Raw genomic sequence first — 24755 nt, forward strand, 5'->3', positions numbered from 1 at the left:
GAAAGAAAGATGACCCAGTCTGCTATTTCTAGGTCCGTAGTGGCCTAAAAGCAGGGGGCCTACATTTAGAGGTCGCATGCTGGGAACATGGGAATTTCTCAGGAGGCAATATGAGAGTGAGAGCCAGAAAGAGAGTGAGAGAGTGTGTGAGAGAAAGAGAGAGAGAGAGAGAGAGAGAGAGAGACAGAGACAGAGAGAGAAAAGCAAAAAGAGAGAGCGAGCGGGCTTAAATGTTGACCTTTTGACTGCACAATTTTTGCCACCCTTTGTGAGGATGAAGAAAAATCTGAATTTTTATTATTTATGATCCATTCATCTATAGGAAAAACTAGCAGAATAATCATGCATATATATTAAATAAAACCAACTCTGAAAAATATCTCTGTAAATTGCTGAGAGAAAAGTAACACTATCCTGTAATAAATGAGAGATATAAAAATACCATATTTACTGTGCTATAAACAAGTCATGCATCTTTTAGTTCTTGATATTCCCACAATTGGCACTCAATTTTTAAAAGTACATTTTCAGCAGCATGTTGGGAATGTCAAAAAATGACTTCTATCATGTTGAGTGTGTTAAATGTTCAGAACCCTATATGTTTGGTCCTGTGTACATTTTTCACTGCGCACTGAATCTACATCATTAGCACTGCGCAGCACCCCAACCACACAAACCAACCAGCCTTACCTATGTGCTTGAGTTGTATTATCACAAAATGCAATTGTTTACCATGCTACTCTATTAATATGAGCTTTTTGATTAAACTGGCATAGGTAATGTTTAAATCTTAATGAGCAGCTTTTTTTTTTACTACCTTGACCATCAAAGATCAGTTAGCATTAGAAGTTGGTGTTTATCTGGATTTTTCAGCAGGGAAGTAGCAACCAGGCTCATATTGGTCTTTACCGCTTTTAATACTAAAATGTAATAGAGCTGCTATAGCCCACTAGCTTACTGGTTGCACTGATGCACAGTGGTATTAGCTTGTATGCAGCAATATTAGTATTACTACTCTTAAACAACCTTTTAATTCAGAGGATCCAGTAATGTACAGGTAAAAAATGTACACAGCTTTTTCAAAACCACGTTTCTTTCTGCCATTGGAAATGTGCAGCCGGATACAAAATGGCAACATAACTTTAGTAATCTATACTATCCCTGCTGGCACGTAACAGTATTAGACGTTATCCTGACTTAAATTTTTTGTCATCTGATGTCATGACCAACATTCAACCTGAAATGAACGTCTATTGTTGTTGGTGGCCAGCTGGGTATAGTATGTAATGCTATGCTGTGTCACCAGTTGCATCCGGTAAAACAGAGCTCATCATTTTTACCACATTAAATCAACCATTACAACCATTAAATCAGTATGTTGTTTTCTAACAGAATTTTTAATGACTATGCAAAAAACATAACAGGGCATTGTTGCTGCAAACATTTATTATTTTTATAGTACTTTATTACGTATACATCAAATAACAACTCACAGTACTAAAAAAGCATTATATGGCGCCTTCAATAATTTAAATTTTTTATCATCTTATGTTTATTTAATGTTTGAATAAAAATTCTGCTAAGCTGTGCTATTAATTTTTCTCTGCTTTGTGAGATTCAGGTGTTTCTGTGGCTAAATAGGACATAACACACTAATTGAGTCGTTCCTGTGCATTAGAGTTTCAGATGTGCTTTGCACTTAGACTTAAAAGCCTTATACATGAAGACTTGCTCAGATCATTCATAAATCTTAGAATTTAAAATAGCATTTCAGGAGGAAGACATTTGGCTGGTTTTAGTACAACGCAAATGAATATTAAATATTAATGTTTCAGGCTAAAAGATTCCTTGCTGTCTTGCCCTTATGTTTCTTCTGACTGTCTTTATCTCTCTCTTTCTCCCTCTCCCTATCTGTCTCTACCCCCTCTCCCTCTCGCAGACGTCATGTCTTTCGTATCCACATGATGGCGCCCTTAGGTTTCCACCTGCAGGTATGCAGCATGGCACCTTTTGTGTTTGGGGGAGAGGAGGAAGTGATGCCGCACCTTGATAAGGTACCCATACATGCTTTTAGTGAGATTAATACTTAAAATTAATTTTAAATAGACAGTATAGTATTACCTGTTTAGTGAAGCAAGCTTTATATTTACAGTCACTCCCCCTTTAATCATTTTCTGTTTTGAAAGTCTTTGAAATACTATTTTTTATTTTCTTGCCAAGATGAGCATTGCTCATCAAAACCCTAAGGTTTTCAGTATTGGAGGGGACTGTAGTAGGGGTGTAACGATACAGAAAATTCACGGTTCACACCTCGGTATAAACCCTCACAGTTCGGTATGTTTTCGGTACGGTTGGTGGAAAAAAAAAGGGACCGAGCATTCTGTGTAGACACCTTTATTAATGTCACGTCCTTGCCCTGTTTCCCTGTGTTTCCCATCTGTGTTTGTGTTTCTCTGTGTTTACCTTTTTCTTGCCTGTCATTTCCCCATGTGCTCTGTCTGCCTTCATCTGTAGCTCCACCCCTGTGTTGTCACGTGTATAAATTTGTAGCTCCGCCCCTCATTAATCAGTCCTCTGGTGTTACCTGTTCCCTTTCCCGTTTTGTCTGTGTATTTAAGCTTATGTTCAGTTTGTACTCCAAGTTCCTGTTTGGTTTATTGGTTTGTTTGTTTTCTGTTTAATAACTTGTATTACTTGCGTGTGCATCCGCTCTCCTTGTCCTTCCTTGCTGCAGCGTGACAATTAACGCCATAATAACAATGGAACTTCATTATAAGCATGTTTAGTTTTTTGGGATGGATTGTTGGAACGGAGCTTCATCACAACAGCATTACTTTAACTGCTTAAACTTCATTGGTTCCACAAGTCTTCTATAGACTGACTGCATGTACCGTGTATTCTGCGTGCATTTACATGAACCGAACCGTGACCCCCGTACCACGGCAGTTCGTAAAGAATACACGTACTGTTATGTATGTGTATGTTTGTAAATGATTGAAAGGGAAATAGACATAATTTGTCATGTCTTGTTGACTTCTTTCTTCTTTCCATTCTCTCTCTTTCTCTCTGTAGGAGAGTCTGAGGTTCTCTCAGCAGGCCCTGTTGGTTCTTAGAGCTCTGGGTGGAGTGGTCAGCTCCTTCTCAGACCCACAGGAACTCCCATCAGCCAGCAGGGTGCTGGAGGAGGCCCTCTGCCCTCCCTTACACAGCAAAGTGGCAAACAGAGAGCACTGGAGGGTGGGTGACACAAACACACAGACACACACACACAGGCACAGTGTGTGTCATTGGGGTTCATGGTTGTTTGTTCTGCTTTGTAGGTTTTTAATGAAGCCGTGTATCACATGTTCTGCTCTGTGCTTGGCCGTAAGTTAACTTCTGAGGAGCTGTTTGCAGTGCAGGCCCTGACTGGAGACCCCATTGCCCAATACAGCAACACAAAGGACACCGATACACCATCCGGTATGTGTGTGTGTGTGTGTCTGTTTATCAAGGACATCCCGGAGGAATTTAGTATCATCCTTCTTTCCTAACAAATGACTCAGCCTGTGTGCACGTGTGTGTGTGTGTGTGTGTGTGTGTGTGTGTAGCAGATGGTGCTCCAGAGGTCTCGAGCAAAAGACAGGCCACAGAGCAGGAAAAGCAGGCGGCGACCATCCTGCAGGCTGGCTGGAAGGGCTACCTAGTGAGAGAAATTCTCAGAGCTGCCAAACCAGGTAACACACTCCTGCTCTCTTTAGCTAGCCTCCAGAGACTAACACTTACCTGCACATTTAACAAGCCATGCTGACGTATCGCAGACATAGGCTAAAAACAATACACTGCATTCTGCAAAGGTACAGATAAATAATAATATAGAGGGTTATATGTATTTATGCCATGTTTTTCCATAAGCAGATTTATTCTGTTTTATAATTTTTTTAGAGGTGGTGCTCAAAAACAAAGTAAATGTACACAATTTTTTGTTTCTTTGTAATCTGGAGGGAAGAAATGAATATATTGCTAACAAACACTCAGCATGTAGACACCCAAACCTCCTCTACAACCCACTCTAACTAATTCCAGGTATACTAGTTATTAAATTTGAACAGACTTTCCGGGTGGTCCAGCGGGCTAAGCGCTGCCACTATGATCAGAAGATCGCCGATTCGAATCCTGTTCATGTAGCTTGCCATTGGCTATCGGAGCCCTGAAAGAGCACAATTGGCCTTGCTCTCTCTAGGTGCCAGCGCGCTCGGAGGACATCACCCTTTGGACATCAACCATCTGATGCTCTTTCCAAAGGATGATGTCCCCCAGCACGAGGCGTCTGTAAGCTGATGTATCAGAACCGAGTCGCTGCGCATTTCTCCGAGCTCACTCAGCAGTGCTGCATCAGCAGCAGTTCAAAAAGAGGTGGTGGCTGACTTTACGTGTATCGGAGGAGGCATGTGCTAGTCTTCACCCTCCTGGTGTGTTGGGGCATCACTAGTGATAGGGGGAGTCCTAATGATTGGTTTGGGTAATTGGCCTTGAAAAAAAATGGTGAGAAATTGGGATAAAAATGATAAAAAAAAACAGACTTGTTAGTGTGATTTAGGTGTTTAATTACTGTAAATTCAATAAACACAGTTCACACAGTAGAAGTTACTATGATTTTTTGACATAAAAACACAAGAGAGTGTTGAATTGAAATTATTTACAGTATCTGCTAAATTAAATAGTTTTCTAAATGTAATGTGTTTAACTACAAAGTTTACAGTATGAAGACCTGGATGTGGTTTAAATTGGTTTATAGGCGATGTAGACATGTGTTTATGAGGAAAGTTTCAATTGACTTTTAGTGTTTTTTTTAACAACTAAACAACGAATAAAGAAGCATGCTTTGGACATAAATGTGTTTTGGCTGAAAGTTATGGGTTTTTTACACATCTACACCTGTAACAAACATGTCCTGATATGTTTTTGCACAGTCATTAAAACATACTGATTAAATGGTTGTAAGAATGTGGTTGTAAAAAGGTTTTTATAGAATGCCTTTGTACTGTTTTACATTACACAAATTACTTAGTGTTTTTTCATGAATGAAGGGGATATTAATTTAAATGAATAAATAGGTAGCTACATAGACAATAGAGAATGACTTAGTTAGACGTGTGGTGCTCAGTGGGAAATGATTATGGGATCGGGTCAGTTTAAGGGTCAGGCTGAAAATGAGGTTCTGCTGACTGTAATTTCAGTCATTTCTGACACAGGCTGCCAAATAGGAACCCCATTAGCCTTTAGGGCATTTTCTTTTCCAGACCTTCTATTCCAGGATGTTAGATGTCTAAATGTTTCCCTTGTAACATGACTAACCCTGACGTCAGGGTTAATGGTTAATTTGATCAGAGACCACAGAGAGTCCTCTTCATTCCTCCTGTAATGTGTGTGTGTAAGTGTGTGTGTGGGGGCACACATGCACTCAGGCCCTCCAGCTCACACTTATCAATGAAGCTGCCGATCAATCTAAGTGAGCATGACAGGCCAGAGAATAACACGCGTCTCCTTCTCCATCTTCATCTCCCCATCCATCTGGATCTATCCCTCCCAGCATCTCTCTTTCCCAGACTGACAGGCTGATGGATGGAAAGAGAGAGAGAGAAAATAAAAACAAAGAAAAAAACCTACTTAAAATAGGAACAAATAGTACTGACGAATTTGAGAGATCTGACAGAGAAAGTGAGTAAAAGAGAAAAAGTAAGAAAGAAACAGAATCTATTAATTTCAGACAACCATAGCCAGACTCGTCATTCAGGAGCTCAATGTAAGAACTTAATTGAACTTAAATATCAGACAGTTCAATCCATACAAGCAGCACAGCAATGTTCAGTGCAATGCAATCAGCACAATTCATCATTCACTCCGAATCTCTCGTTCTTGCATAGTTGAACAGTGCTGTTGGTATTGAGGCTGCACGTGTGTCATTCGAATGGCAGTGTGACTCATTTTATAAGCTCAAAAGCAGTGCAAAGATGTCAGTGTCTTTTACAGGCGTTTCACTTTCAAAGGCCACAGCTTGAGTCAAGCAGACAGTAACTGCAACTTCCACATAGCTGATGTTGCTATCCAAATAATTTATTCGGAAAAGTGCTGTGTCTAGCCCACTGGTCAGATATTACCCTTCTTAGTAACTGAAAGAAAATTCTTCATTTTTTTTTTACATAATTATTAAAATAACCTTTTATTTTCTTAACATACTATTTAAACAGTGCTATGTTTCAGAAAATATAGTCTAATGTTTAAAAATAGTTAAAATAATAAACACAGCCACACCCGACTATCCTGAGTACGATCCAAAGCCAGAATATCTATTGATTATCATGCATAAAACACAGGTCCTATAGCACATTTACTCTGACTTTTATTACATTCCCTAAGCATTTATTCATTCCATCAACATACATCACGTGGAATGTTCACTATGTGAAAAATAAACAAACCATTTTAGTGTTTAAATAAAGCCTAATATGTTAAACACATATTTATCACATGAAGTGAAAAAGAGAGTTAATAAAGGAGAAAATTGTGACTGTATGGACCATTTACATAGTTAAAAGTCACTGAGTATAAATTGTTAACAGTGGTTGTAATAGAAACCAGAGGTTAAGTGTTTAATACACAAAAAATCTAGTTTAATAATCTAAACCATTGTTCTTTAAACTTTCTTCTAGAAATGTCCCTTCCCACAGGCTTGGGATATAACTCTTATCTACCTACTTGATCCAGCTAATGTACTGCATTCTAAAGTTTTGGCTGAATAGAGTGTGTTAGATTTGGAGTGAAGTTAAAACCTGCAGGAAGATAACTCTCCAGGTAGAGGATTCGAGCTCTGAACTTTATTGGAAGGCATCTAATAAAATATCTGTGTTCTGATGTCTGAATCTATGTTTTAGGATAGTTTTGACGGTTTGACTGTTTTAATGCAGGGAGATATTAGGTAAAATATGACCAAAATAAAGTGTAATGTTTTTGGATAATAAACAGTCGTAGGGAAGTTTTGTATGCCAGAATCCATATTTGAGTATATGTTGTACATTCAAAAATGCTATCATGTAAAGCAATGGTTTAGATCAGTACTGAAGAGTATGCACACTGGCTATTTAACAAAGCATGAGGAGTAGAATGCACTTTTTTAACACTGCAGGCCAGCAAGTAGGCAGGCTGCCTTTAATGAGTTCCATGAATTTTGATTAGCGAGATATTTCTCATTCCTGCCTTTTCATCCGCCGCATAACAAACAGTGCTGTGTCTGGGGCTGTTTACAACTTCAAGGTGACTAGTCTGATTTTTTTATGAATACATAACACTGCTTTTGTATGTTTTTTTTGTATATGTGTGTGTGCATCCATTCATTCAGGCTCTGAAGAGAATCAGAAAGTTTCTCAGACGCTGCTGGAAATGTGGGCTTCGGTGGAATCGGATGCAGAGAAACATGCTGAGTCTTTATTGAGGTAAATTGCTAATTTGAAAGAATGCAGTTTCTTTCTCTCTGGCCCTCTGCTACACACATCCACTAGCATGTCCACTACTGTGTTGCTGATGTGTCAGCTGTGCTGTGTCTTCTCTCTTATGTAATTTGCAGTCAAAAAAGGGTTTATTCTTCCAGATATAGTTAAAATTGCACAGAAGAAGCACCATATAAGCTAGGAGAAGAGAAGTTTCATACTGGACCAAAAAAGGGTACTGATTCAGTCAGCATACCTGCTTTCATCTTTGGGAGATGAGAAAATACAGATTCACTCACTCTTTAGATATGTTTCTGTCCTCCTTCCTTCCACTGTAAGATGATGTCTCAACATTGTGCAACTAAAAGGGTGTGCACAAGTCCTTACTGAGAATATGCAATTAATTGAAAACTGTTGGTGTTCTTAATAAAATGTTACTAGAGCCCAGTCCTCAACATTGTTGAATGTTTTTATGTTTCCTGATGCTTAAAAATGTACAGCTTGTTATTAATGTCTGTTTTATAAAATGCACAGTGAATGTAGATGTATAGTGTGCATATCTTCAAAACAACTCACTAATGGCAATACATACCGTTATGTGTTTTTTTCGACAGGTACATGATCACTGATAATGAGCAAACAATGGAGTTATTCCCTTGTAAAGAGGATGAGTGGACTAGAATAACCTTTGCGGATTACTCAGTTCCTGTTCCTGAGACAACTAACTCTTGGATGCTGATCTTTAGGTGATTTTAGAGACAATACTGCAGCACCTGCAACATCATAACCAAGCCGAATGCCAGGATCATATTTACAAGCTGTAAATTGCATGTTAAAAGCAGCCTGTAGCATCAGTTGGCTGAAATTCATATAATATAATGAATGAGCTTATTTGAGTGTGCTGTGCTCATATTAGTCTGTTTTTTGTGTTTACAGGGAAGTGTTCCATGTTTCTAAACCTCTGCTCCTAGTGCCTAAAATGTACTCTCCCCTCCGCAACTGTCTTCTTCACGTCATTAACAATGAGACTGGAGAGGAACTACCTAGAGTCTTTAATAGAGTAGAGCCACGCATATACACACCAAATAAGGTATGTGTGCATACTAACACACATGTTTGTGTATGTTTGTATTGTGTAAATGTTTATTTAGTTGTTGCATTTTGTTGTTAGGCTGGCTACACATTTTTAGCTGAGGCGTACTCTGAGGACACACCCGTGATTGGAGGGAAGTGGCGAATGCGGCTAATTGGTTCTCAACATCCACTGCCCCAGCTGGCCAGAGAAGCACCAGCCAGTACCTTCGCAGTAAAGCAGTTCAAAGATTATTACGTTCCTAATGAGAAGAACATTATCTGCAGGTATGCACATTTACACTTCATGTCTAAAACATTGCAGACTTTTTTGGTCTCTCTGCATGTTGTACATGTCACATTGCTGTAAGGATTTTAATGCATTTAGCCATAAGAAAATTAGTGAGGTCAGTTTCTGTTTTTAGATGATTAGTATTGAATTAAAGGCTTCACTTCTACTCAACCCTGAAGTATTTAGTGTATTACTCCAGAAAACACTCTTCAGCCCTGTGCTGGGGTAAGTTATGCTTTTTAGCCAGTGTTCAGCTTATTTAGACTGTTCCATCTGATTGGAAATACTTTATTTGTAAAGTAAAGTCATTTGAAATGGTGATCACTCACATTTACACACTGCTTAGTAGTAATAGTAGTCTTAGTAGTGTCTTTGACTATAAAACACTGGACTAAATATGACAAATTAATAACAGTGAAACATAAAAGGAATGCATTGTTTCAATAAAGATTTTGTATTATTGTTATGCTATAGGTTACAATGATACAATTAGAAATTCACTGTGTGGTTGCTGACCTCTCTGCGCACTCCTCTGTGCAATGAATGGATTTATTCAGTTACACCAGCAGCACAATTGATTACATTTCATGAAAGATTGATGAGCCACTGATTATTAACCCATTATTCACCGGTCTAAGTCACAAGGCTCAATACAGGGCTGAAAATGTTCAGTAAAAATAATTATATACAGCAAGATTTCAGAGTTCAGAAATCAATATTTGGTGGAATAAGCCTTGTTTTTAATCACGGTTTTCATGCATCTTGGCATGTTCTCCTCCATCGGTCTTACACACTGCTTTTGGATAACTTTATGCCACGCCTGGTGCAAAAATTTAAGCAGGCTTGTGATCATCAATTTGGTAAAATCAAAGAAACTCATTAATTTTAAGTGGTCTCTTATGTTTTCTCAGAGCTGTATATATAATGACAATTATTAAAAATACTATTTTGATTAAGTTTGGTATTTTATTTCTGTGATTTTTAGGATGAGAATAAACACTTAGATATATCCTAAAATGTATTGTTGATGTGCAAAAAAAAAGACTGATTGTCTACAACATTAACAAAAACAGTAATTTTTTCTGTGGCATTAAAACTCACTTCACACAGAGATTTGCTTGAAAACTATGTTTCTACTGAATTATTGCGTTACATAAACACATGTTACATGTGTTACACGTTACATGACCCTAATGTAGGTCAGTGTTTAAAGTGCCTCTTACCCGTCTTTCTTGTTATCAGGCATGCAGTGAAGGTGACATGTGATCATGTAGCCACAGTGCAGTTCCAGACATCAAATGCAAATGTCCATATTAAACTCAGCATTTTGGACCATGAGAAAGAGGTGGCAAGCAACCAGGGCAAGGGCCACGTCATTATCCCCATCTACTGCTTCTCAGCCAGCAACGGTGTGTTAAATCCACTCGTGTATAAAGTTAAAGTAAAGCGAAATCAAACAGGTCTCTCTCTGTCTTTAATATTTCTCACTTGACATCCTATTCAAACAGACATTTACTCTCTTAGTTACTTTAGCTACCGTCCGATGCTGGCAGCTCTGGCGTGTATTTATAGAGTGTTTATTTGTGTATGTCTGTGTGTGCCAGTCTCCTCCGGCACCGCTGAGGAGCATGTGGGGGCGCGGTGGTCTCAGGACGGCACTGACGGGGGTCTGGGAGGAGCAAGTGGAAAGGCGAAGGAGAGCGATGACTGTCCGCCTTCTGCCTCTAAGCTCCTTCCTGCCGAACTGGTATCAATCAATCAATACAGACAAATTCCTGTTCATCACTGTCAATGATTCTGTGTGTGTGTGTGTGTGTGTGTGTGTGTGTGTGTGTGTGTGTGAGTTTGCAGAGAAGGAATATGATGTCTGGGTTTATTTTCTGTGACACATGTAATTGTTTTTTTAAGCTTTGTATAACGTACAGTGGTGTGATAAGGTGTTTGCCTCTTTCATGATTGCTTGTTTTTTGCATGTTTATCACTCTTAAAAGTTTCAAATCATCAAACAAATTAAATTATTAGTGAAATACTACAACAAAAGTAAACACAAAAAAATGACACTTTTAAATTAAGGTTGTATTATTAAGGAGAAAGAAATCCAAACCTACATGGCCCTGTGTGAAAAAGTGACTTCCCCCTAAACCTAATAACTGGTTGTTATTTGGTTGTTCTTTGGTTTGTTCTGGGTTCTTTGGGGTCTTTTGTGACCTCTTGGATGAGTCGTTGTTGCGCTCTTGGGGTAATTTTGGGCAGCCGGCCACTTCTGAGAAGATTTAACACTGTTCCATTTGTTTTTGCCATTTGTGGATAATGGCTATCACTGTGATTTGCCAAGTCCCAAATCTTCAGAAATGGCTTGACAACTTTTCTCAGACTGATAGCTCTCAATTACTTTCTTTCTTATCTGTTCCTAGCTTTTGAGTATCTTTTGTTTTATTTAAATGATTTCTTGACTCAGGTGTGATAAACCACAGTTATTTTTTTAAATAGGGGGAATAGGGGGAGCAAAAACGTTTTCACACAGGGCCATGTAGGTTTGGATGCATTTTGTGTTTAATTGTGTTGTCTTTGACTAATATTTAAATTTGTTTGATGATACCTCTGAAACATTTCAGAGCGACAAACATGCAAAAAAACACCACTGTATATTATTTATATGTACGGAGCCCCGGAGGGGCCGTGGATAAAAAAAATAATTAAATCGTGCTCACGATTTGCTATTCGTGCTCACGTTTTCTTTAAATCGTGCTCACGTTTTGCTATTCGTGCTCACGTTTTCTTTAAATCGTGCTCACGATTTGCTATTCGTGCTCACGTTTTCTCTAAATCGTGCTCACGTTTTGCTATTCGTGCTCACGTTTTATTTTAATTCGAGTGAACGATTTCTGTAATTCGTGCTCACGTTTTTATGCGCAATAAGACAAGAAGCTCGGAGGGAAAGGAGCATTTTCTCTCTTGATCTGTTACAGGGGTGCAGTAATGATAATCAGTTATCTACCTTTATAACCTGCTGATATTAATGCACTAGTGTTACAGTTAGATGTACAGTACAGTGAGCAGATTTTGCCTGGTGGTGGAATCTCTACAGCGCGTGGGGGAGAGCCGTCCGCGGCATCGGTTCCCCCGCCGCCAGACACCTGCCGCGCGCGCAGGTCTTCACGGAGCTTATTTACCAACAATGTAGACAAATACAGTCAATTCCAGTCATGAATAAAGGAAACAAACATTTTACTGATGCAGGACAACTGTGTGTTATTAAAACCAGATCAAAACAAAGTTATAATGCAATGTGCAAATGTGTTTATTAATTTCTAAATAACATTCAGCCAGCCTCCAAGGAAATGCACACCTTCTTAAATCTGGTTACATCATTATTACTTTTATGATAGATTTAATCTATATTTTAATAATTTGTATAATAAATAAACACATAATTCAGAAAATATACATTTAAGAAGTTTATAATTATTATATTTTTTATTTGAAGCTTGTGGCATGTTTCTGGGCAGGACACTGTGATTTGAGAATAAGCAGATATTCAGGACATTTCATCAGATATAGAAACTTAATTATTTTAGGAAACATATTGGAATAAATTATCAAATTGATCCAAATTATTATATGAAATGCCTATTTACTAAATATCTTAATACATTGTATTAATAGTATTTTAGACCAGCTATTTTGATTTTATATAGTGTTACATATTTAAAGCAGCTCTTATATGAGCCATTCATAGACAACTGTCACACCTTGCATTAATTTTGTATTATCTTTATTAACTTTTACAGTGTACATTTGGACCTAAGTCTTATAGCTGTATATTTATATAATTATACTTCTTTACGTTATACTATTGTTGAAAATAAGAAATTATAAACAGTTCCACATTGCATTATAACTTTGTTTTGATCTGGTTTTAATAACACACAGTTATCCTGCATTAGTAATGTTTGTTTCCTTTAATCATGACTGGAATTGACTATATTTGTCTATATTGTTGGTAAATAAGCTCCGTGAAGACCTGCGCTCGCGGCCAGGGAACCCGTGCCGCGGACGGCTCTCCCCCACGCGCTGTAGAGATTCCACCACCAGGCAAAATCTGCTCACTGTACTGTACATCTAACTGTAACACTAGTGCATTAATATCAGCAGGTTATAAAGGTAGATAACTGATTATCATCACTGCACCCCTGTAACAGATCAAGAGAGAAAATGCTCCTTTCCCTCCCAGCTTATTGTCTTATTGCATAAAAACGTGAGCAGGAATTACAGAAATCGTTCACTCGAATTACAGAAATCGTGCGCACGAATTACAGAAATCGTGAGCACCAATTAAAGAAATCGTGAGCACGAATTGCAAATCGTTCACTCGAATTAAAGAAAACGTGAGCACGAACTGCTACATCGTTCACTCGATTTAATTGTTTTTTTTTATCCACGGCCCCTCCCGGGCTCCGTATATATGGATCGCTTCTCCTTTGCTGGGATAAACCTTCCACCAGTCACAAGTGTGGCATATCAAGATGCTGATTAGACACAGTGATTATTACACAGGTGTTCTTTGGGCTGTCCACAATTAAAGGCCACTCTGAAATGTGCAAATTTTGTCACAAAGCACAATGCCACAGATGTTGCAAATTTTGAAGGAGTGTGCTGTTGGCATGCTGACTGCAGGAATGTCCTCCAGAGCTGTTGTCCGTAAATGCAAGGTTCATTTCTCCACAAACTGTCAGGAACAGTCTCTCTCACCTTATCTGCATGCTCATCGTCTTCATTAGGGGCTCCACCTGACTGCAGTCCGTTGTCGTATCTGACTTGAGTGGGCAAATGCTCACTTTTGAAGGCTTCTGGCACAGTGAAGAGGTGTTCTCTTATGGATGAATTTTGTTTTTCACTGTACAGAGAAGATGGCCATTTGCATGTATGGCGTCATGGGGGAGCGGTTTGCTGATGTCAGTGTTGTGAATTGAGTGGCCCATTGTGGTGGTGGTGTTACGGTATGGGCAGGTGTGTGTTATGAACGATGAAACACAGCAGCATTTTTTTGATTGACTTTTTAATGCACAGAGATACTGTGGCGAGATCCTGAGGCCCATTGCTGTGCCATTCATACATGACTATAAACTCATGTTGCAGCATGATAATGCATGGCCCCATGTTGCAAGGATCTGGACCCAGTTCCTGGAAGCTTAAAAGATTCCAGTTTTTGCATGGTCAGCATTCTCACTGGACATGTCATCCTTTGAGATGATCTGGATCGGCGTATACGACAGCAGGTTCCAGTTCTTGCAAATACACAGAAACTTCACACTATTGAAGAGGAGTGGACCAAAATTTCACAGGACACAAGTAACAACCTGATCAACTCTCTGCAAATAAAATGTGTTGCACTGTGAAAGGCAAATGATCCTCACACCAGGTACAGACGTTTTCTAAATCCCCCAGATTCTCATAACAATGTAAAACTGCACATTTGAGAGTGGTCTTTTATTGTGGCCAGCCCAAGGTACACCTGTGTAATAATCACTGTGTCACTGTGGTTTATCTCAGTAAAGGAGAAGTGATCACAGAGAAAAGGGCATTTTATGTACATAAAAGAAAAGTCTTTAATCATGAAAAAAAAAATGGTAGCAAAAGTGTTTATATTTTGTTCAGTGTATATGTGTGTGTGCATGTGTGTGTGTTTCAGGGACATAAGTACATTGTTCAGGCAGAGGTGCTTCACAAAAGCTGGCTTCTGGACGACTCACTGTCAGTCTTTATCCAGACTCTCAGAGACATTGAGCGAAATGAGATGAGAGGTGAGTACAACATGCAGGCCAATCAAATAAACCAGACTATAAATCAGATTATGCCCATGTCTCACTCAGCTCTTCCTGATTTATAAATGTAACCAACACATGTTGATGTAGGGTTTATCATTTTGCCAAATGACTCTTATTGGTGTTCAGTGGTGTGCTTTCCATATAAGGGAATCAAACTCCAGTCTGCACAGCAAAAAAAACTGTTGAATGGATCATCATTTATAAGCTGTAGACTTTTCCAAGTTCCGGGTGAGATATTATTAAGTACATTCTTGACAGGTTTTGTTAAGGATTATATAAAACAGTGAGTGAAAATGAGTGATGAAGAAAATGAAGAAAATGAGAAATGGCTGAATTAAAAAAAAGATGCATAGCTTTCAGACCCCAAATATTGCAAGGAAAACAAGTTTATATTTTTCGCTTTTCTCCGAGCATGCTGGCTACCCAGTGATGCTGCATCAGTGGCAGTACAAAAAGAGGTGGTGGCTGGCTTCACATGTATCAGAGGAAGCATGTGCTACCTTTCACCCTCCATTAATAGTAATTGGCCTTTCAAATTGGGGAGAAAATGTGATTAAAAGACGGCGGTCAATGAAATACCTGTTCCAGCGTAGAGCACAGCCCGCCATCAGCATTCTGCAGGATGTGTTGTCTCCCACATTATACTATATATATCAATTTGTTTGTGGACACCAAGGTTTCATTCAGCTATTTTAAGTTGTACCCATTGGTTGCACAGTATAAAGTTTTGCCAGTAGAACAGATCTTTATGAATGGGCCATGGGCTAGGGGGGTATTTGAACATGCCTCCCTTATGACTCTATCTGTGATTGGATCTGCATTGGAAATCTGTGGAAAAGAGGAGACACATTGGAAGGGTGCCAGATGATAGAAAGTGTGATTAATGCTCTGGGTATACTCTTCCTAGAACTTCAATACAGTTACTCTGTTAGTTTTCGCAGTGGCTTCAGAGGTAAAGGCATAGCTCCAGGTTTAGTCTTTGCAGCCAGCCACTGGATTTGGGATGATGCCCAGTCATCAGACACTCGGTGACACACCATCAGCCTGTAACAGCAAACACATGGTGGAAACGTTCTTCCATAATCTGAAACACAATGCGAAGGCCTGGAACTAGAATGAGACAGCAGGCTCATGAATTAGCCAGCTAATTCATGAAAACAATGAAGGTTTTTGGAGAATAAAGTAGACCTTCACTGTGGATGTGGCTGCAGGAGTGTGTTTAATAGTGTATATTTTTGTATACACTATTTGTCAGTTTTTTTTACAATCTAATTATGTAAAAAAATAAATAAATAAAAAAAATTGGCTTGCCCAAGAACTCTTTTTAGTAGTGTAGTGTGTTGCTGAAGCAGGGAAATAAACTCTGGATAGCGTTACCTGCCATACTGTACCAATTACATACCAACATCTTAGCTCTATTATTCAATTTGTTCCTCAGTGAACTACTCAGTACTGCTCTCCAGTGACGTGTGTTTTACAGGACCAAGGAAATAAAATGTCATCATTGTAAATCGCAATGCAGCAGCCAGGCATGTCACAGCCAGCTTTGATTAAGGACTGTAACACTGAAATACAATGACAAGGTGCTCAAAATGTCAGCATGTTACTGAAAAGACATTTTTTCACTCGCCTCCCTCCTGTATCCACATGACGTTGTGTGTACTTGACAGATCTAATTTGGTATTAATTAATGTTTCACACAGATACTGCAGCTAGGCTGGCAACAAAGGCAGGGGATAGCCATACTTGACAGTGACACCTGATAAGTCAGTGATAGTAAATGCAAGGTCACAAGCCACATTCGTTACAGCTAAAAGCCTGTAGTAGCTGCTGAGGTGGATAGGTAAATAAAACTCTGATTGTGTCACGCAGCCTGACTCTCCTTCCACACCTCTGGACTCCACTTCCCAGAATCCTTTGGGTTATGACGTCACCGTCAGTCGCTCGCCGTCGCCCAATCACGTTGCGCTCCGGCGCTCAGACTCACCTGTGTTCTGAGGAAGGTCCGGGTTATGCTCTCTGTTTTTCTGTATTTAAGGTCGCACTGTGTAATGTATCTTCGCGAGGTATTGTCGACTTATGTTGCGTACTAAGCGGTTTCTTCCTGTTCTTGGTTATTGCCTTCTCGTTACGACCCTGTTTTCTGATTACCGGTTAATGTCTTTTGTTTTGCCCTTATTGGATTTGATGTTTGGTTGGACTGTTTCTCGGTTACGAACTCGGACTGTTTATACGACTACATCTTCTGTCTTTGGTGAGATCTTTGTTTACCTGGCTATACTGTTAGCTACATTTGCTTGCCTGCCTGTAAATAAACCTGTGAGTACATTCTACTCGGCGTGCGTCACTCCTCACTACCTGGCGTTACAGATTGAGGGTTTCCCTAATGTATTCCTTCCAGAAAGCTATTTGTGACATCAGTCAGCAAAAAGACGGCAAAAAGAATGAGATTGGAGGTCAATGTCACAAGCTCAGGGTCAGCAGTTCTTTGGCTTTGCAGGTTCTCTAATCTGAGATGGCCGATGACGATGATAAAAGTGTTTTTCAGTTTTAAAAATAAGCAAATAAAATTGGTAAGCAATGCAGTTCTTCTAGTAAACAATATTTGCCAAAAACAAATATACGTTTTTACATTATGCATTTAATATTGAATACATTAAAGCTATACAGCATAGGTCGGCAATAGGCGGCCCGCGGGCCAGATGCGGCCCGCAAGCAAGAAACATCTGGCCCGGGAGGTTGAACTATAATGAAAAAAAAAAAATCGGACAGTCCGTCTCAAAAATGCTCTTTATTTAGAAACTTAATTTTCCAAAACAGAAAAATTTATTAAAGATTTTTTGACACGGGCTGTTAGATAACTGCTAGCTTCTTTATTCTGTTTTTTTTTTTTTTATTCGTTTGTTTTTTTTTATTTAACAAACAGGTATATCATTAATAGCGCCCGCAATGGTCAGTCCACAGATTTCACCCACATCAGCCCACTTGAATGTCAGCACCCCCCCCCGCCAAGTGCTTGTGGCCCGCCATGTAATGGCTTGGAATAAATCTGGCCCGCGGCCAAACTTAATTGCCGACCCCTGCTATACAGGAACATGTGGAATTATTTTCCACATTTATTAGGAACCACATTTAGCTGTGATGAAAGATCTGCACACTTTTGGTATTTTAACCTCAGTGTCTTCATGAAGGAGAGTCACCTGGAATAGTTTTCTCAGCATCTTGAAGGAGTTTCTGGAGGTGCTGAACAATAGCTGCTGCTTTTTACTTCACGCTGTGAAGCTTTAGCTCATCCTAAATCACATCAAATCACCATCTCATTTGGGTTTAGTTTAGTGGGATAGTGGATTACAAAGACTTTATTATTTACTACGTTTAATCAATTTTTGATCCAATTAGATGTTGGTTTTGTTAGACATTGTACTATGTTTATTAAATGTGCAATGCTCGTGAAAAGATGTGCCATTTTATGATTCAGGTTTATAGCCAGAAGTTAACTTAATAAAAAAAAAAAACGTTTGTAATAAAAAATATTTAAGACCAGCAAAGCATATAATTTTAGTTGTGCATATGTAAATATTAACACAGGCTTCTAGCTTTTATCAAATCTTTGAGCTACCAGTTACTAAATACATTAATTTACATTGGTGTTTAAAATAGCTATCTTTGTAAGATATGTTTTTTTTCTGATACTTAACATGCAATACTATTTGATTTTGTTTTTTATTAATCCTTCATATATGGTTTTCTGTGAGTGTTTTTTCTTCTTTTTTTTTCTCTTTTTTGTTTCATATGATTTCATGTATTTGTCTAGGGACAACAGATGAAAGTAGGCCTTTTGGCTAAATCTGGCATGTTGGCAGTTATGTTTATTAATGTGCGCCGTTTGTGTTAAATAAACATAATAAAGTGAAGTAAGATTGTCAGGCCTCATCTGGCCTCTTCTGATTTGAATCTGGTTTCATGTTTTCTCATTAACGCTAAAGCCGGCAGAGAAGAGGCATGGTGCATCTCGTATGCCTCTTTGATTAGCCACCAGCTTGCCATCGAAATGATAATGAAACCCAAATAAATTCAGCTGGAAATGTGATTTCGCCACGACCCGAGGCGCGTGGGATAAGGAATAATTGCTTGCTAGCTTTGGGGCAGCTCACTGGAGACGAGTTGAAACTAGGAGAGACACAAACACTGTTCGTTTTGGTTGGGTACTTCAGTCAGGGAAAAGCTAACAAAAATGGAAATTGTGTGTGTGTGGTGTGTGTGGGTTTAGGCAGAACACGTATGCCTACTTGGCTTGGTGTAAGTGCTGTGTGAAGTAAAATGAATAAAGGTTAGATTTGCATGCTTGCCTGAAGATCATAGTAATATCATTAGAATTCATTTGTCTTTGTAAACACTCTTCAGCATGCTGCCTTAGATCACATCATGCAGAATTGCTCATTAATATGCCAGGCACCGTTATTGTTCCTTATGTTTTGAAACTGGTGGTTCAGTTACAGTAATTGACTCTACAGGGAGATTTGTTTTTAAGTGATTTTGTCAGTAAAAAGATCCTGTTAAACAAATCCTAGATGAGAAAGTACATATAGATCCGTGTAGAGCTTTCAGAGCACATGGAACGCTTATGACTCTCCTGCCGCACGTGCCTCCTGTTTCATTTCCCAGGAAGCCTGTGGAAATGGGTCAATGGGAAGTCAAATGAAGTTGGCTCTTGGCCTCCAGTGCCCTGGGAGGTATTTCTGGAGGAGAAAGAATTGAATTAACCCAGTTAAAGAGCATCCCAGAGGAGCAGGAGCAGCTTTACAGGGCCCCATACACACTTACCACGCATCAATCAATATATCCACATGGGAGGCACCCTGAGCCCAACTGAGCTTGGCTTAATTCAACCTGGTCTACCCTGGTGTGACCTGGGCATGTACTGTGAACTCCCACTGCTTGTCCCTTGCAAGAGCTTTTTGTGCTTTTTTAACTCTTGTGTGGTGTTCATATTTTTGTTACTCGTTTACTTTGTTACTTGTATTTAATTCAGCAAAATTAAGCAATTTTACATTAAAATGCTTTACACATGCTTGCTTCACCTAAATTGCAAGCAATATAAACAGCTTACATGGTTAATATTTGCCCTTTACCTTTCTTATGTTACATTTCTTTCAAAAAAGTGCTACTCTTTTTTTTTAGTTTTTTTAATAAAATGTAAAAGAAAATGAATTAAACTCAAGATATGAGTAGAAAATTTGTTTAGTTTAAAATTTAAAAATGAAGCAATGTTTATTGGCCCTTGGCCAAACATACTGTATGTAATATAAATGTGTAGGGGGGGGTGTACAGTGTGTGTTTATCGAAAATGTGTTTTGATATATGTTTTTCACAAAAAATGAGCCAATGCCAATGAGTTTGAGTTAGAAATAATATTTTTTTTGTATCATTTGATGAAAAATGATAACTGGTCCCACAGACCCGAACACCACACAAGGGTTAAAACTCCTTTATATGGGTGTTTATAGATTCTTGTTTTTGCAATCTGTCGAAAGTGTTTTTTAACACGCAACCCATTTAATTTCTTCTCAAGTGTTCCTGTCTAATCACACAGTGGACTCAAAGTGGCTGTCTAGCTGTTTTGTATGCTGCTCACTATAGTCACACTGCAATCGATTGCCTTTAAACAAACTGGAAAAAACTGCTTAAACTCACATTTCATATAATGTAACCATGTAACCACCTGGGACTTTGCAGTCTTGTATAATCTCAAGCATTTAGGGACACACCATCTTTTAATTAGTGCTTTGTTAGCTAGAAATAAGCAGTCAATTTCCACTTAATTCTCACTTTTAATGCCAGGCCTTGATGCTGTAGTCTCGCATGATAGTGAGACTACAGCAGTAGACTGCGACTGACTCATAGCTGTCAGGATGGAGCATAAGACTTTAGATTGGGTCACAGCCTGTCACCAAGCTCAGTCCTTATGGAGTCCATATGAACTTGTCAAGCCTGTCCAACAGGGCGATCGGTGTCAGCTGTGTTCCTTATTAGGAGGCCAAAAGGAAAGAAGGCTCTGATATGTCGACTATGATTTGGAGGGAATGGAGGTAGATTCTGAATGGAGCAATACTGCCATCTAGCATGCTTTTTGTGCACATAGAGTTATGCAGGGTGAGCATTAATAGTGAGCCAGCAATGTTTTTTAACAGATGGCACCATTTGATTATGCAACCAGTACATCAGCATTGATTGAATAACACATTTTTGAGGATATTTACATTTGTAGGTGCATCATGATTTGTATGTGGCATTGTTATAAATATAATTGATGTTACACTACTGTTTACATTTTAATCTGCTGTGTGTTTGTTTGATGTGCACAGTGTTTTCAGATAAGCTAGAGGATCTGGTTCCACCTGCTAATTCAGACCAAACCAGCAGTGAGGGGCAAAAATCAGCCACCAAAGCCAGTCGCAAGCCTAAAGACAAGGAGAAAGACAAAGCTTCATCTAAGCCAAGCTCCAGGATGGAACAGGTCAATATGCATTTTATTTATTTATTTAAGTGCAAATGTCACATAATAATATCCTGATTATCCTGGGAAAACAGGATAATCACTAATTTAAATCCCGGATCATGCTGCTTGACCTCAGCAGCCGGAGTCTGAGAGATTATGATTGGCATTGCTCTCTCTGGGGTGAGTTGATGGCATATTGTTCTTTCTTCACCTTTGGTTTAATACTGGCCAACACAGGCATCTTTTAGCTTATGTATGGGAGCAGAGAGATTTCTCAGAGAGTGGCTGACTTCACATGTCAGAGACGGCATGTTCTCGTTCTCATCCTCCTAGTGTTGGGAATATTGCCAGTGATAGACGAAGTGAAAAGGGATTGGGTAATTGGCCTTCCAAACTGGGTAGATAAAGAGGTAAAATTTAAATTAAATAATGGGACACTCCAATGTATGTTGGTGTGGGTGTTTTAAAGCAACATTACATAACAAATGCACTTTTGGTTTCTGTCAAAAGGTGGGAGCTAAATGTGTAATTTGTATTTATGACAGGGTTGTATAAGGGAATCACATACTACAACTGTTGGGGGAGCCAGTCTTACTCTGTTCTCTTTGGTTCCTGGCAACAGTTGTTTGTGGCATCGGATCGAATTGCAGTACTCTGGATGAAAGGCAAACCACTTAGACTGCTGAGTCTTTAAGAGTCCCCAAAATATCAATTCTGTTTTTCCAGACTGTGTGATTATAGAATATCTCCAAACTATGAGTCAGTCTGCTTATCTCATATTATGACTCAGTGCTCTCTGCATATAAAAATACAGTACCAGTAAAAGGTTTGGACTCACATTCTCATTAATATTTGTTTTTTATTTGTATTATTTACCACATTGTAGATTAATATTAAAGACTTAAACACTATGAAGGAACACAAATGGTAGTAGACAAAAAAAATGTTTGGCCTCTACAAACGGCTGTTAATAAAACCCAACCCAGGTGGTTTAGGGACGAGTTGGAGTGCAGAGTAAAGGAAAAGCGGTTTACAGTATATCTTAGCATCTCTAGGAACTCCTTTAAGACAGTTAGAGGACCATTCCAAGTTCTACCTCATGAATTTCACTAAGAGAATAATGCCAAGAATGGGCAAAGCTGGAATCAAAGCAAAAGATCATATTTTTTGTGTAATTAAAAAATTTATATTTGCGTTCCTTCGTAGTTTGAATATATTCAATATTAAACTAAAATATATAAAATTATATAAATGAAGGAAAACATTGAATGAGAACTTGTACTGTTATTCAGAATTACATTTTCTGTCTCTGTGTAATGTTTGTTTATTAAAATTAGTTTGTACAGCATGTGTTTGCGTGTGCTTGTTGCAGTGTGTCCACATGTGGGGGTGTGCATGCATGATTGCACAATATATGTATGTGCCTATGGCTGTGTGTGTTTAGACTCTGGATATGAGTAAGCCTCATTGGATCCTACGTGTGGTGACTGAGAATTCGGAGATGGAGGGGATGGAGATGAGAAAGGACACAGAGGAACTGGACCAGATCAAAGCCATCAAGTTGAGCTGGGAGGCCGCTAAACCAGGGAGAGCAGCAAAGGTATGCCATAATTTCCCCCTTACTGCACATGTATACAATCAACCAAGACTTGTTTGGGGCTGTGTCTTACCCCCTGCGCAAGGTGCTTCGGAATGCTAATTGCCTTGTGCCTGGATCGTTTAAATAGTACCGGTGCTTATGAATATATCTGCACCGATAGGTATGTTGGTCTGGAAGAGAGGTGTGTTCAGGTTAATTTCTGGCATATTGCTATCTTGGAGGCGGAAAACACAGGTGAACCCTGACAACAGTCACTTGCTAGATGTCCATTCCTGTATTGGCTACACAGGTGCTCCAATATAGGACATGCACCAGTGCACAAACCTTACCTTTCACATCATCAATAAACAGATACAAAATAAAATAACATTGCTGGTCCCGTAAATTACCTGCTTTTACCTGCCCCTTTACTGCGTGAACGAGCAGATCAGTTTCTACTGCTGAGACCTGCCGAAACTCTTCACTGTTAACATATAAATCCAATCAGAGTGCACCTGGCTCTTATAGGAAATGGAAAGTGACACACTATTTTTTTCCATTACACCCAAAACACACTCATGATTAACTAAGAGAATGAGAAATTTTTTTGAGCTGCGCAAGGCGTATATTTTGTGTCCTTATGATACCAAGACACACTGACACACTAAATCAAGCTGCGCAGTGTACAGTTCACAGCTCACCTATAGATCGCTAAAATGGGACCCTTTCTATCCCAAAAATTGGATAGAAACACCTGCAAAATTCCGATTTTATAAAAGCTTCTACTGTTGTTTGAGAGATACTACATTCTTTTGTGTAACTGATGCTATTCATAGGACAGTGATAGATGATTTTTTTTACATGTCCGGATAATTTAGTAGTAATTTAGATGTAAAAAAGAGCAAGTCAAAATGTATTGACATGAAATGCTTTGTTCTACTAAAAAAATAAAAACAAGTGGTGCATAATGCCAGGCATCAGTGCTTTAAAAAGCTCTTTCTACTCCAAATCATGTTATTATACAGCTCCAAATCACAAAAAGTTAGTATAGTATGTAAAAAAGTAAATAAAAACTTACTTTCATTTTAATTTCATTGCATGATATGTCTTGTCTGATGAACTTCATTTAATTTGTTCATGGACACTCATTACAACATAAAGTTTCATCTATTCCTGCATTTTAGTCTTGTATCTTTAGTTTTTCAACAAACAAAAATCATTGAAATGTTTTAAAACAACATTACTCAAAGAAAGCAAGGATTTATTCAATATTCTCTCTGCCGTCCATAACATCAAGTAATAAAGCATAAACTGAATACCTGTGATCTCCAATCCCTCAGACAGCACAGCACCTAGAACCGTCATTTAACAATAGCTGATAGAACCACATGGGAAGGAACAGAAGCCTTAGGTGAACCATGTCCAAAAAGGGTATAAGGTTGTCTGAGAGGCATCTAGGATGATTTTTTCATACCCTCTTGATTTTTTTTTAATTGTGGTGGAATGTAAGGGTTATTATTAATATACTGCCTGAACCCTGACATGTTGATTTATAATACGTTTGAAAAGATTTTGCCCTATATTTTTTTAAACACAGCACACACATATGCACTTATATTTAGGTACACATACAGTACCAATCTACTGACCTGTGATTGTGGCATGTTGTTAATTTTTATTGATTTTGATTGATTTATTGTGCAGGCTCATCAGACCCGCCTCAAACATCTGGAGTCTCCTCGCAGTCCCTCCAACGATGAAGGCAATGGAACTCCTCTTCCCAAACACAATAATAATATGGACCTAACACTTTTCATAAGGTACACAGGCACACACAAACACACTCGCCTGTATTTGAGCATGAATAACCTACTGTTTTGCACAGTCAGATTATGCGCCCTGCATCATCTGCTACAGATTGAAATGAAATTAGAAGAAAATGTGAAAATAACTTTAATCATGTGGTTTGAGGGCCTTGAATGTCTCACCAAGCTCTTTTTTCGTTGCTTTCTAATGGTGC

At 38.7% G+C, this 24755-nt stretch overlaps 1 protein-coding gene across 4 annotated transcripts in view; it reads left to right on the forward strand.

The window, feature by feature from the left end:
• Positions 1–24755, forward strand: part of adgb (androglobin) — a 67023-nt gene that overhangs the window by 36530 nt on the left and 5738 nt on the right. For 3 of the 4 annotated variants that reach the window (XM_049479885.1, XM_007255664.4, XM_049479876.1), the window contains 14 exons: positions 1940–2054; positions 3073–3237; positions 3321–3462; positions 3591–3716; positions 7379–7472; positions 8081–8212; positions 8403–8556; positions 8638–8825; positions 10072–10238; positions 10434–10576; positions 14522–14633; positions 21023–21174; positions 22601–22756; positions 24440–24555. In XM_049479885.1, coding sequence (XP_049335842.1) covers positions 1940–2054; positions 3073–3237; positions 3321–3462; positions 3591–3716; positions 7379–7472; positions 8081–8212; positions 8403–8556; positions 8638–8825; positions 10072–10238; positions 10434–10576; positions 14522–14633; positions 21023–21174; positions 22601–22756; positions 24440–24555 — 1962 coding nt within the window. The remainder of the gene's footprint in view (positions 1–1939; positions 2055–3072; positions 3238–3320; positions 3463–3590; positions 3717–7378; positions 7473–8080; positions 8213–8402; positions 8557–8637; positions 8826–10071; positions 10239–10433; positions 10577–14521; positions 14634–21022; positions 21175–22600; positions 22757–24439; positions 24556–24755) is intronic. The other variant, XM_049479867.1, reaches the window with a different exon arrangement.

Source organism: Astyanax mexicanus, chromosome 1, assembly GCF_023375975.1.
Source record: "Astyanax mexicanus isolate ESR-SI-001 chromosome 1, AstMex3_surface, whole genome shotgun sequence".
Lineage (NCBI taxonomy): Eukaryota > Metazoa > Chordata > Actinopteri > Characiformes > Acestrorhamphidae > Astyanax > Astyanax mexicanus.